The following is a 14,135-nucleotide window of genomic DNA, read 5'->3' as shown; positions in this document are numbered from 1 at the left end:
GCTTATATTATATTTTGTTTACATTTCCTGTATTCGTTGTCAACCCTATTCTCTCCGATCTTTTTTAAAAGGGAGTTGAAATGCGCCATTAAATTAACCTCTCTCCCACTTGTTGTATTAAGTTAAGAACGCGGACCACGTGCTTCTCTCACTCATGCTCCTCTGAGGTTGGCGTCTCTGCTCTTCCTGGTGCTGGCTGCACTACAAATCCCGTGATGCCCTGCGCTGCCGCGCCCCCTGTCAGTAAGCTGTTTCCCCTCCTCGGCTCTGCCCCGTGCAGTCTGTGCCGGGCTTGGAACGATGGAAGCCGGCTGGGCTGTGCTGCTGGCGCCCTTCGCCCTGCTCCTCTTCGCGGCGCCCTATATCAGGTCAGTGCTGCTGCTGCTAGCGCTTTGAAGCTCACTCCGTTCCCGAGCCTGCTCGGTGACGCACTTTGTGTACACGGAGTGCAGAGCGCTCATTCATTCTCTGTGCGCGCTCCCAGCAGCCGCCGTCGGGCAGAGAGGGCACGCAGCCGGCACAGGGACCATAGCGTGCATCTGTGGGCACAAGGACCGCTTTTTGGATGCATCTGCACACCAGAGCATAATACCTTGCCATGTCCGTACGGGGCAGGAAGCAATGCATGCATAACCCACCACCACCATAGATAGAGTGCAGTGCACCATACCTTACCGTGCACGGGACAGGAAGCACTGCATTCATAACTCACCAAAGTAGATAGAGTGCACCGCACAGCAGAGCACCATACCTCACCATGCACGGGACAAGACGCACTACATGCATAACTCACCACCGTAGATAGAGTGCAGTACACCATACCTTGCCACGCACGGTACAGGAAGCACTACATGCAAACCCACCACTGTAGAAAGAGTGCACCGCACAGCATAGCACCATACCTTGCCATGAACGGGACAAGAAGCACTACATGCATAACTCACCACCGTAGATAGAGTGCACCGCACAGCAGAGCACCATACCTTGCCATGCACGGGACAAGACGCACTACATGCATAACTCACCACCGTAGATAGAGTGCAGTACACCATACCTTGCCACGCACGGTACAGGAAGCACTATACATGCAAACCCACCACTGTAGAAAGAGTGCACCGCACAGCATAGCACCATAACTTGCCATGCACGGGACAAGAAGCACTACATGCATAACTCACCACCGTAGATAGAGTGCACCGCACAGCAGAGCACCATACCTTGCCATGCACGGGACAGGAAGCACTGCATGCATAACTCACCACCTTAGCTAGAGTGCACCGCATGGCAGAACACCATATCTTGCCATACACTTAATGCATAACTCACCACCTTAGATAGAGTTCATCGTCGGCAGAACACCATACCGTGCCATGGCTTGCACGGGACAGGAAACACTAAATGCATAACCCTCCACCGTAGAAAATGAGCACCGCACAGCAGAAAAGAACATCATACCTTGCCATGCACGGGACAGGGTACACTACATGTATAACTCACCAGCGTAGATAGAGTGCACCACACAGCAGAGCACCATACCTTGCCATGCATGGGAAAGGAAACACTACATGCATAACCCTCCCCAATATATCATAGACTGCATGCACCACACAGTAGAGCACCACACCTTCCCATGCACGGGACAGGAAACACAACATGCATAACCCATCACAATAGATTCAGAGTGCACCCCCCTGAAAACAGTATGCAAACACTGTACGGGGAACAAGGCACTTATTACTTGCACAAGGACCATAGTACATGCTGCACACTTGAACACCTCGTGCACCGCACTGCAAAGAATGCACTGCCTGCAACTTCCTGCACAGTGAAAGCGATGTATCCCTCTACATATGGCGTACTTTGCACATGCAGCGCACTATCCATTGTGCTACAATACTGACCATGCTGCAAAAATGCATGTTCCATCACCGTGCACAGATCATTCACCACCATACCGGTGCCACAACGTGCACGAATCTGCCCATGGGTACCGTGTGCATCAAACTGTACAAAACGCACAGCATGCGCCGCCATGCCCAGGAGTGCCCTGGGACACCTCACACAGGTTGTTTATTGCATGCATTGCCCTTCCTAAAGACACAATGCAGTTCCCACACTGCACTACTCTGCAGAGGGCCACGCCTAGCATCACTAGGCGCACATGCATACGTGTGCCTAGTGTACGTAAGCAGCCTAACAACCTGCACTGTCTTTCTGTGGCTCAGCGAGTGCGGTTTAAAACTTAGACCCTGACACATATAGCACTACATGGCCCACACCCTCCCTATATGAGCTCTAGGTTTGCTTTCTACCTTCCCAACCGCCCTCTCCGCTCTGCCTCTCAAAGATGGTTGGTAATTCCCAGGTTTCGACGAGCACGACTTGGGGGACAGTCTTTTGTGGTAAAGGCTACCACCATGTGGAATGCTCTGCCTGATGCTCTGCGACATAAGAAGGAACTAGCTATCTTCAAAAAGCTCCTCAAAACCCATCTGTTCAAGCAATCTGTGTAGCCTTTCTGTCTGCTCTGTCACTGATCTCCCTCCGCGCCAGGACACTCTTGAGTAGCAGTGCGCAATACAAATCCCTATATAACATATAACATAACATCACACATGCACACAATATGCACCACAAAACTGATGTGGCAGAGTATTCATCATCCTGCCAATGGTTTACAGCATGTGCCGCCAGGCACAGAGGCCACAACTACACCAACCTGCACCAAAGTGCAGTGTGCTTCAAGTTACTCTGGTTGTTTAATACATTACCCTGCGCTAAATGCATTGACTTGTAAATTCCAAGCTGCACCTCCCTGCACAGCTCTCTGTATCTGTCGGCACAGACGTGCATCGTGCATCATCCTGCACAAACACACACCATGCCCCACCCCACACAAAGGGCACAGCAACCACCACTGTGCAGCTAAGGCACAGTGCTGACCATCCCGCATGCACCATCTTGCACAGCTCTGGAGGTACAGCTGAGCAAAAAAGCCCAGGCGTGGGTCCTGTGCTCAGTGTCCTACCGGAACCAAGCAACACGAGACCAAAAAGCCCTGTCAGTTCTGGGTTGCCTGTGTTCCGGTTCAGGAATGACCTGGCCACGCTCTTCGGGATTCCGTTTGGAGCAGTGTCAAGACTGATTTGCACATAGCAGCTAATAAAGTAGGGTTTTTAGTGCATTTCCCTGAGCACCATATGCAGTGGTGCTCTAGGTGGTGAGGAGGAAAGGGGATTCCTTCTGTCGGAACTAAGGCCCTCACTCACCCAGCAAGCTAGGTGTCATGCTTCATCATATGGGTCTGCTCCTTGTCGGGCCGGTGCTGCAATGCCCGATGGGCTCCCATAAAAAGGTTCTTTGTAGGAGATCTTCTGTTCCTTGCCGTATAGGTGCCGTGAGTGTGAGGGGCCTAAGTGTGTGTAGATGTGAGGAGTGAATGTTAAAACGGGTAAGGGAGTTCTCTGTATTCACTTTTAATCTGAGAGGTAACCAACCTGACTAAAAGAGAAAGGGGGGGCGACTAATTTGTTATAAAAAACTTGCGCTCTTCCCCCTGATGGACAACATGTTTCTCGCCACAATAATGTCAGGATTTGATCAGGGGCGATTCTTCAGGACCGAGTGAATTTCAAACACTATCTACAAAAATGGGGTGAGGTGCTTTGATACCTATCATTTACTGACCCTTAGGGCCAGTGAATTCTAACCAGAAGGGGGGCAGCCAACCTAGAGAAACATAAATTAAGAGTAAAAATAAATCATAAAACCAAGTAATAGTAGCACGGTTGCTATAACAATAGCGGTACCACATGTATATCCAGTCGCTATAACAATAGCGACTGGATATACATGGGGTACCGTGCTATTACTTGGTTTTATCATTTATTTTCACTTTTAATTTATGTTTCTCTAGGTTGGCTCCCCCCCACCCCCCTTTCTGGGTAAAATTTGACCCTAAGGGTCAGTGAATGGTATGCCCAAAAATGGTTCTCTTCAGACCTGAAGGCAAAGAAATTAGCCCTTCGCCAACTTAAACGACTATGGCGCCGCAACTACACTTCGGACGCTAAAATTCGATACATTAGTGCCAGGAAGGATTATATGAAATCCATTTTAGAAGCCAAAACCACCTACTTCTCTGCCCGCATCACTAATTCGACTAATAAATCTAAAGATATATTCTCAATCCTCAACGAATTAACCAACTTGGACAATGTTCGCCCCAGTTTGCCCCCAACCCAGGTTCTGTGTGACTCACTTAACCTCTTTTTTACTGAGAAAATTGCCACCATCAAATCCAGTATCCCCCAATGCTCAAATCCCTCCCTCTTAGATTCAGACCCCTTTCTTTTGGAGTCAGGTCCCAAAGCAACCGGCTCACTGTGTGAATTCACTCCTATCACTCCAGAACTATTCCAGGAATTATTGATAAGAGTGAAATCAGGTGCTCCTTCTGATAAATGCCCCCCTTACATCTTAAAAGACTGTTTATAAGTGATTCCGGCACCTGCCTGCTCTCTTTTGAATGGTTCACTGGACAAGTCCCACGTGCCTTCAAAGAGGCAACAGTAATACCCCTCCTGAAAAAACCGGGCGCAGACCCCACCTGTAACTTAAACTACCGACCCATCTCCCTCCTCCCCTTCCTGGCGAAGGTTTTGGAGGCGCATGTTGCCAACTGCCTGTCTAATTTTATCGAAACATCAAACTGCCTTGACATCCACCAAGCGGGCTTCCGCCCTGCGCACTCAACTGAAGCTGTGGTAGTGGCAGTCCTGGACACCCTCAGAGACTGTGCAGACAACCGTACCCCGCAGGCCTTAGTGCTCCTGGACTTGTCAGCCGCCTTTGACACGGTCGACCATACCATCTTGATCGACCGTGTCACACAGGCTGGCATCCAGGGCACGGCAGCGGCCTGGCTAAAGTCCTTCTTGACGAACCGCTCCCAAGCAGTCCAGCTAGGTAACTTAGTGGGCGGCGTACCCCAGGGCTCGTCCCTATCACCACACCTGTTCAACCTCTACATCTCCCCTCTAATTCAGGCCCTTACAAAGAAACAGGTCACGGTGCTGAATTATGCGGACGACCTTCAGCTACTATTTACAATTGACAATTCAGATACGTCCATTGCTTTTTTCCAGTCTACAATGAGGTTCATCCAAGTCTGGATGAACCAGAATCATCTTAAACTGAACCCTGGGAAAACGGAGCTGGTCCTGACCGGGGACAGTGTTAAATACTGGGGCCCACACTACTGGCCAACAGACATGGGCCCAGCCCCGTCCCCCTCATCATCGGCAAAAACGCTCGGCATTACCTTAAACAGTGACCTCTTGCTTAAAACGCAAGTTGGTCAGGTAGTCTCCAAATGCCTTTTCCAACTAAGGAAAATCCGGAAGGTTCGTCGCCTTCTGACCCGTGAAGCCTTGATACAGGTGGTGATCGCTACTGTGATCTCTCACTTAGATTATGCCAACTCAATCTACCTGGGTCTTCCTCAGTTCCTCCTAAAACGCCTGCAGATGGTGCAGAACCATGCCGCAAGATTGATTCTAAGCCAACCTAGATGGCACCCAGCAACCCCCCTTTTGAAAACACTTCACTGGCTCCTGGTAACTCAGCGTTGCATTTTTAAAGTCAGCTGTATGATGTTTAAAGCACTCTACGGCAAAAGTCCCAAATTCATCTCTAAATTGATCATTAAATACACTCCGCCTCGAAGCCTACGCTCAGAACACCACTGTCTTCTACAAACACCCTCCTTCAAACGCAAACGGTCTGGTGGCTGCAGATTTGGCACCCTGGCACCTCGCCTATGGAACTCCCTTCCTCTCGAGATCAGGCTATGTCCTGACCTCCTGTCATTCAGGAAACTCCTAAAGACCTGGCTCTTTCTACAAGCATATCACTAACCCATAAGCTTCCATCTCTGACCACACTCTGTCTTTACAGCGCCAGGAAACCAACCGGTGTCAGTGCGCTATACAAACCATTGTTAACATAACATGTAGCAAAGAACCTCACCACCCATTTTGTTGTAGATAGTGTTTGCATTTCACTTGGTCCTGAAGAATCGCCCATGACCATCAGGGGCAAGAGGTCAAGTTTTGTCACATTATAACAAAATAGTCGCCCCCTCCCCCTTTCTCTTTTAGTCAGGTTGGGTACCTCTCAGATTAAAAGTGAATACCGAGGACTCCTATACCTGTTTTAACATTCACTCCTCACATCTACACACACTTAAGCCCCTCACACTCACGGCAACTATACGGCAAGGAACAGAAGATCTCCGACAAAGAGCCCCTCTTGGGTGCCCGTTGGGCATTGAAGCGCCTGCCCGGCGAGGAGTAGACCCATATGATGAAGCATGACACCTAGCTTGCTGTGTGTGTGACGGCCTTAGTTCCGACAGGAGGAATCCCCTTTCCTCCTCACCACCTAGAGCACCACATATTGGTTAATATACCAGTAAGGAACTGCGTACCCTTCTTCTCTTTTGACATTGGTTAGGGCCTGTTCACTGGACCTTGATAAGCCCTATCAGTCCCTCTCTTTCTTTACTCACCATATGCAGTGCCTTGCACCAGGCCTATGCTCAGGGCACAAGTCCTAAAAAAAGAAGTGGGGGGACTGACCTAGTTTGACAGTATGCAAGTGACATTACGGCGCGCAACATCATAGCGTGCGACAGGGTGCACAACATCACGGCGCACAATATTATGGCGTACGACAACACACATGGCATCACAGGTATTGACATCATGGAAAGTGGCATCACAAGTCTGACTTTACAGGAAGTGGCATCACAAGAAGTGACATCAGATCTAAAGCCCTCGCATATATGTTTAGCAGGTCTATCATGTGTACGTTTGCGCACATTGCGAGGACAATAGCACAGTGAGCTAAAGAAGATGATATGCAACTTCTACACCTTGCAATCCCCCAGTTTTATGTAATACATCCTGTACATTCATTTACAAACATATGATTTATTGTACATGTAATATGCACATTTTGATGTATGCACTCTGACACCCTGGATTGGGATGAGTAGGGCTATACAAGAAAAATAGTGGTACTTAAATTATTTCAGCGCCTTCTCACGGGAAGTAAGCTTTATATAAATGCAATTTGCTTTGTGTAAATACTGGGAAAGACCAACACATCTGATATTCTTAACAGTGGATGCATATCTCTTAGACAGGGAGTGAAGAAAGTGAAAAGCTGCCTTGCTTAAGTATACGTGAAGTACTAACATTTTGTGAGCCTTTATTTCCTCTCCGCTTCATTTGCATCAGGTGTGAGGCTCCTGACTGCTCCCAGTCAAGAGGCTGAACAAAAGGAGGTCTGATGACCCCTCAAATTCGGCCTTTGTTATGGGCCCAGCAGGAGTCTTATATAAGAAAGCCCCATCCCTGCCTTGCCATTGTTTCTTGTTGCAGATGGAAAGCAGACGACTTGCAGGCCCTGCTAAAAGTGTCCCAGTGTTTGGAAATTATAAATTTATGGCAGCGATCAGGGGCACCGCATATCTGGAGGCACAGAGGAGCGCAGCATACTCATGCCTTAGGTCAGGGAGAACAACACCGCGCCATCTTTAACAGGATGCACAACATGCATCCGCATGCACAGCAGGCACCACCTTTCAGAAAGGGCGCATCGTATAACAAGACACCTGATACATGAGCATTACCTTACAAATGGCATAATGTGAGGGACATAATGCATCATTCATAGACAGTGGTGGTTTTTCTTGACATGCTTCTAAGGATTTCTTATTCTTCTGAGACCTCTGATTTTTAAAAAAATTTCTTTTGCATTAGGTTAATTTGTTTGTAGTTTTGATCAATTGCAAAATAAACCTTTGTGCCTAGTTCCCACCATCACAAACTTGTAGCACGCACACATTGACAATACCGGGCGTTATCATCACCTCAACTCACTTGAAGTCCTAAACCTGACTTGGAACTGATACCAAAGCTGAATCTGCGCCGTGAAGGCCGCCCCCATATCTTCCTCAGCGGGATCTTACCCACCGAGCTGTCTTGCTGGCTCCCTGTATCCACATCCCTTGACCAAGCAGCTTCCATATTTCAGTTCTAGCTGTGCGTGCTGCGTCGGAGGCCCTGGCACGCTAACGCCTTTCCTCTGTTGTGTTTGTGTCTCCACAAATGAGGCAGGCCTGAGATTTTAAAAGGGCTTAGCAGGCCTGAAATGGTTTAATCATGTAAATCCTGCTGTGAGATTAGATGGTCCGAGCGCGTGCTTTCAGCTATATATAGGGCAGAGGGTAAGCCCATTTCTAATGAGAGATTACACCGCTCATTTCCTCTTTTAATGCTCCTAAAAATGGCCACTAGAAACCCTTCCTGTTAATGTTCCTTGGTATGTTAAGACTGGGACCACCATCCAAACGCTGCGGTCTGCTTTTCAACAAACACTGCTCTCCTGAAACTCTCGGGATGCTGACGACAAAGATGGTGAAACCATCTCCTTAGCTCCAGTTTACTTGAGCCTCTTCTTGCAGCCCTGCCAGGTGAGCAGGACCTCAGCATCAGCAAAGAACTCATGACCAGGGACCTCCAACCCTTCCTTTAATGAGAACCTCCTCTGATCAATGCTAAGAATCCACGGCCACTGATAAATATTGTACGTTTTATAATAGTGACCTCTTTAGACAAAATTATCACAAGATTAGAGCCCAATTTAAAAATATTTATCATTCAATATAAGGTGAATAATATAATTTATAGAATTATAGATGGGTAAATGTGAGTACCCAGGAGTATGACTCTGAAATAGACCCAAGAGGTTCTAAGTGACATCAGATAGTCAACTAGAGCAAAGCTCGAGTTGTTTATGATGTCATTTGTAGCGTCCTCCCCAGCCCGAGAGCATGCAAATGGGTACGCAGCACAAGGAGCTCTGTCACAGACGTCTTTATTCCTCAGCATACAATCACACACTGCACTCTTATTACGTCAGAACCGTTAATAATCACACCGTAACACCTCCCAGTAAGATACGTAATTCCTCTGTTGGGTCCGCACAGAACCACAAAGGTCCTAGCGCACAGTCTCACGACACTACAATTTAGAACGCTGAGATGCAAAACATCCCGTAACTCACAGTTACCATTCTACAAATATATGTTATGAATGGCCCTCAAGATCATCAGCCTCTGTTTATAACTTCTAGGCTGAGGCAAAGGAGTAATGGGGTGGGCCATACATAATATGCTTCTCCTCCCTGTCCTAAATGTGAAAACAATACCATTCCTTAATCAACCCCTTTCACTTCCCTATCTTTGCTCTCCCTCCTGCAGCTGTGCTTTCTGCTCCAGGCAAGGCATACAAGCAGCGCTGCACTGATAGGCTCTCAGAGGCCCTGTCTGCCCTTCATGACGGAGCGACAGCGAGTAATGAGCTTTGTTATCAACTGTTGCTACTTCATAGCAGTGAATTACCAGAGTTAGAATCTGGTGTAAAGGACAGAGGCTTACTATAGTAGGCACCAGTAGCAAAATAATGTATCAAAGTGATGCTCCTCTGCAGGAGTATGAGCATAACTGTCTGTTGCATCCCTATTGTTAATGGGATTTACAACCTGTAATATTATTTACGTTTATGCCTCATGCTGATTAATGCACTGTAGCATATCTCCTACCGACATTTCATAATCCGCATGCCCATGATACCATGGACATTGGAGATCTTTTCAGTGCTGGCTCCTTTCCTGTGGACTCTGTACTTTGAAATTCCTAAAAGATATGCCACATCGTAAGGCTACGGGCAAAGTTTGTTCTATCTTCGGGTTGTGTGAGTTTACTCTGGATTTTTCACTAGTTTTGCCACTGTTACTGTTAAGAGACTACTGCAGAAAGCTTTGGTATGTTTTGTGCTGAGACTTAAAGCAAATTGTGAAAGAAATTAAGCAATTTACTGAGCATGCCCCTGGATTCACACCATATTTGTCCACTGTTCAGTGCATTACTACAGTGGACGCCAGTTCAGTTGAAGTAGGTGCTATTCTTGGCCAATTAGTCAAAGGGGAGTATAGCACTGATATTTGCGCCACTGAGTTTGAGAAATTGTAATACCATTGTGTGAGAGACATTGACAGTGGGCAGTATAAATGTTTAAACCTTCTCCCTAGAGCTCCAGATGTGTCTTATGTACTGGTCTTAACCCATTGGTTTATTTTATTGGTGAAAATGGCAAGGGCGAGCAAGCCAGCGACTCATATGTTTGTTCTTATGTCTCCAAGATTATCATTTTGAAATAAGATTGACTTCAGGGACTTAGATTTTTTGGTGCACTTCTCTGTCGAATGTGTGGAGGGCGGTTCGAAGGGGGATAAAGTCAAATGCATAATTGGGCTTATTGATGTTTTTATTTTTTAAGCAGCCAAAACTGTACAGTTCGGTAAGTCGAACGACTTCTATAAATGTAATGTGTATTCCATCTACAAATCGGGAATGATCAATATTACATTACACGCAACATCGCATATGTGGGTATCTCGTTACTTGTTCCTGCAAAAAAACTTATGCCACTGAAAGCAAGGATTCATGAACATTATGAAACTATCAATGAAGATGATGCTAGACTCCTCTTAGTGGAACATAATCCATTACTGGCCAGAACCTATACCTTGTTTTTTAAATTGACCCTATTCCTAAACCACCACAGGGTGGTTATCATGAATTGATTGTTTTTAAGACAACATGAAAGTCTATGGATTTTTTCATTAAACTCTGTAAGAAAAGTAGTTAACAAAGAGTTATTGGCTTTAACATTACTCTGCCCCTATCTAAGTGCCATAGGGGTGTTTTGAGCACACCAAGATACCCATTAGACTCCTAAAAGTACTCCATAAATTATTAAAACAATAATATAGACTATGCATAATAGGTGTATAGAAACAGCTTTTGCACAATTAAGACATATTTTGAAAGACAACGTTCCATTTAACAACATGTCTATAAACTTGTTCTCGTACAATGAAGATGTTTATTTGAATGATAATGTAATCTATGTGGTTCACCTTACATAATTATGGCACTTGGGAGGACATTTGATTACTATATGCAGTTTCTCTGGCATCCATCGGAGTTTTTAAATGTTTTCCCTATATATGGCCTAGTAAACATATCTTCCATTCCTTGGTGAATACATATTTTCCCATCACTCTGACCTCCCCCTCCCAACATACATCTATTCTCCCACAAAAGAGTACACTAACTATGACCACGTAATTACTCATAAACCAATTTCCCATACCGTCCTTGACCCATTCGCTTTAAATATTTGACTGCACCAATAGCAAACTGATGCAACCCCTGAAGATTCGACCTTTTTGAGGCATTGACCACCGCCAGATTGCTGAAATACACAAGATGACAATGACTGATGTTTATTGTTAGACATACCTTCCATTCCTATTTAGCCTTTTCTACATGCCTGTCCCTTGGCCAGTACTTTGTATACCTCTCTCCTGAAGAGGGACTGTAACCCATGTTGCAATCCACCATTTGCCTACTCGACTCAGCACATCTACTAACTGACCACAACAATGTAACATCTAACAGCATGTTCATATAATTATTTTCTTACAATGAATCTATAACATAATGACAATATTGTATATCGTTCACTTTAAATTGATACAACTTGCATTCCTATTTACCTTTTTACAACAGGTCCCCCACCTTGGACAATAATTTATAGATCTTTTTCTCGAAGACAGACTTAGCCAGTGTTAAAATTCATCATTTGCCTATACAATATTTGCCTTCTGAAACTAACAATCACATAGAAAAATCATGCACCAGGATTAGGCTGTCCCAAGATATTGTACTATTCTCTAACAATTCAGCAATATATGGAATTCATATTGTACATGTATAAAATTCAGACTTTCTTAATAATCTGCACTTAATGCTGTGCCTTCATGAGCGTTACTTTCGAACAAACTTGGCCAGACAACACCACTTTCGATGATGACCTGGAAAAGAGATTCGTATTAACACTAGTTGATTGACACGTCTGGTGTTTTAGGACCAGAGCAACATCTCTGAGAAGAGATTCCTCAGACTGCCCAAGACCTCCTATAACATACTTGAAACATGAGTGGCTCCAGTTACCAAGGCAGTTCTTCTTGGAAAGAGAATTAACTCACATCATGCTCCACACTCTCTCTTACCTTTTCATGGTAAGAGCCTTCTATTAAACATCAGGCCCCCTCTGCCCGTTCCCCTTGAGTGAATGTCATTTAATAATTGTACAATTTATTTGATATACCTCTGTAGTTACTGACCATACCATGAATTTTCCATTAAAAGGGATAGACAAATTGTTACAATTTTTGTCGTTGCCGCTATATTATTGCTCATCGTACAAATTCCCTTATTCCATAGCTTGAGGCACCAGCTAGCACTCCTATCAGCACATCCTCAAAACTACGTGTGTTCACAGTTGAGTGCCACTTACACGAGTGATTACCAAGCTACTTAGTTTTTGTTAAAGAACTGAATTTATGTTTACTTGACTTAAAGTCTTATAAAAACCCGCCGCTACCCACACTGAAGGGCGAAGCACATGTGGACTATATTATAAACATGTTGGCTGTACTCAAAATATCTCAAGGAAATTGTAACATTTTATTATTTATTAAAACTACAAATATAGAGCCAACGATGGCGGCCGCAGCTTAGGGAGGCTCCTGGGCAGAGGCGGCTTTCCGCGAAAATCCGAAACAGAATCCTGATCATTACTGGCGGAAAGGGGCGGACCGGACCCAGTGTCCGTGCAGCGAGTATCGCTGAAGTTTTCGGGAACGGCGGCGGCCCGAACGGGCAGGATCTCGCGGTCAAGAGGCGGAGGAGGAGCGGGGCCTAACTGCAGCAGTGAAGCCGCGGACTGTCAGCGCAACTGAACCCGACCGGAAGTGGCCTAAAAGCGGGGGTGAGTGGCAGGAAGCGCCGGCTCTACGAGCACATCACCCCGAAACCACCGCGAGGCTCCCCTCCCATCAACCCGAGCACACGGGCGCACATCAACACAGCCCGTCAGCACCCCCCCCCGGTCCCGCACGCCTCCACCAGTGGCGCGACGGGAGTTGCGCAAATCCAACCCAGTGCCGCCATTACCCGGCCACGCAGACGGAATACGCCTGGCCCCAGCAGCGGCCGACAAGGCCACACAGCGGCCGGCAGCGCCACTCGGCGACCACTGCGGTCGTCGGGCAATAGACACTGCGGACTTCCCAACAGGAGCACCGGGGGCCATACGCACGTTGAGCCACAAGTGGGGCAGGAGCCTGGGCAGCGCATATACCGGGGAGGCACCGAGGAGAGGCATACCGCGACAGCCCCAGCCGGTGTGGTTCGCAACTTACAACGCACCGCCAAACTCCCCTTTGGACTCCTTGCTGGGGGACAGCTCGGCGCCTGGCCTATACGCAATCTATAGGAAAGCGCTACACCGCTACATGCCTTTGAGGAAACACCACCCCCCACTGCGGTGACCATATAATTAGACACAGCCCGCCGCCGGAGCGCAAAGAGGCGGCCCTGCGCAACCCACGCACGATCATTCTATCCATCTGGCAGTTTAATTCACGGCAGCACCATGTCCCACAGGGGCCCCAGAAACAACGCAACCCAGGCCAAGTTGGACAAATTTGCATATGAGAGGCACTCGCCGCCCCAGGACCAACGCAAGGCCGCCGGAAAAACGGCCGAAACCGAGGGGGCGAGGAAGGCCACGCTTGATGATGTCCTGGCAGCTCTGGCCCAAGTACAAACGACGGTGGGTGCCACGGCAACAGAAGTCACCTTGATTAGGGCGGATCTCCAAAAGATGAACGAGAGGGTCAAGCAGGTCGAGGTGGTCACTAAATCGCTGGTTGAGGATGTATCCGAATTGCAAACAGCAGTAGAACGTCTGCAGACCGATAACAAACTGCTTAGGGACAAACTGGATGACCAGGAAGGGCGCTCCCGACGCAATAATGTCCGAATTTTAGGTGTGCCGGAATCAGAAGACACAGGGGCATTGGACCTATACGTGGAGGACTTGGTCAAAACGCGGCTCAAGCCCAAGGGACTCTCAAACTTCTTCTCCGTC

General features: G+C 47.1%; 1 protein-coding gene across 1 annotated transcript in view; it reads left to right on the top strand.

The window, feature by feature from the left end:
- The first annotated feature begins 223 nt into the window (after positions 1-223).
- LOC147689669 (retinol dehydrogenase 12-like) overlaps positions 224-14,135 on the top strand; it is a 191,418-nt gene continuing 177,506 nt past the window's right edge. The window contains exon 1 of the mRNA XM_086937131.1: positions 224-368. Coding sequence (XP_086793257.1) covers positions 301-368 — 68 coding nt within the window. The 5' untranslated portion in view covers positions 224-300. The remainder of the gene's footprint in view (positions 369-14,135) is intronic.

The sequence above is a fragment of the Lissotriton vulgaris genome, chromosome 9, assembly GCF_964263255.1.
Source record: "Lissotriton vulgaris chromosome 9, aLisVul1.2, whole genome shotgun sequence".
NCBI classification, from domain to species: Eukaryota; Metazoa; Chordata; class Amphibia; order Caudata; family Salamandridae; genus Lissotriton; species Lissotriton vulgaris.
Note: the sequence above shows the minus strand (reverse complement) of the source record. Positions and strands in the feature narration are given on the sequence as shown.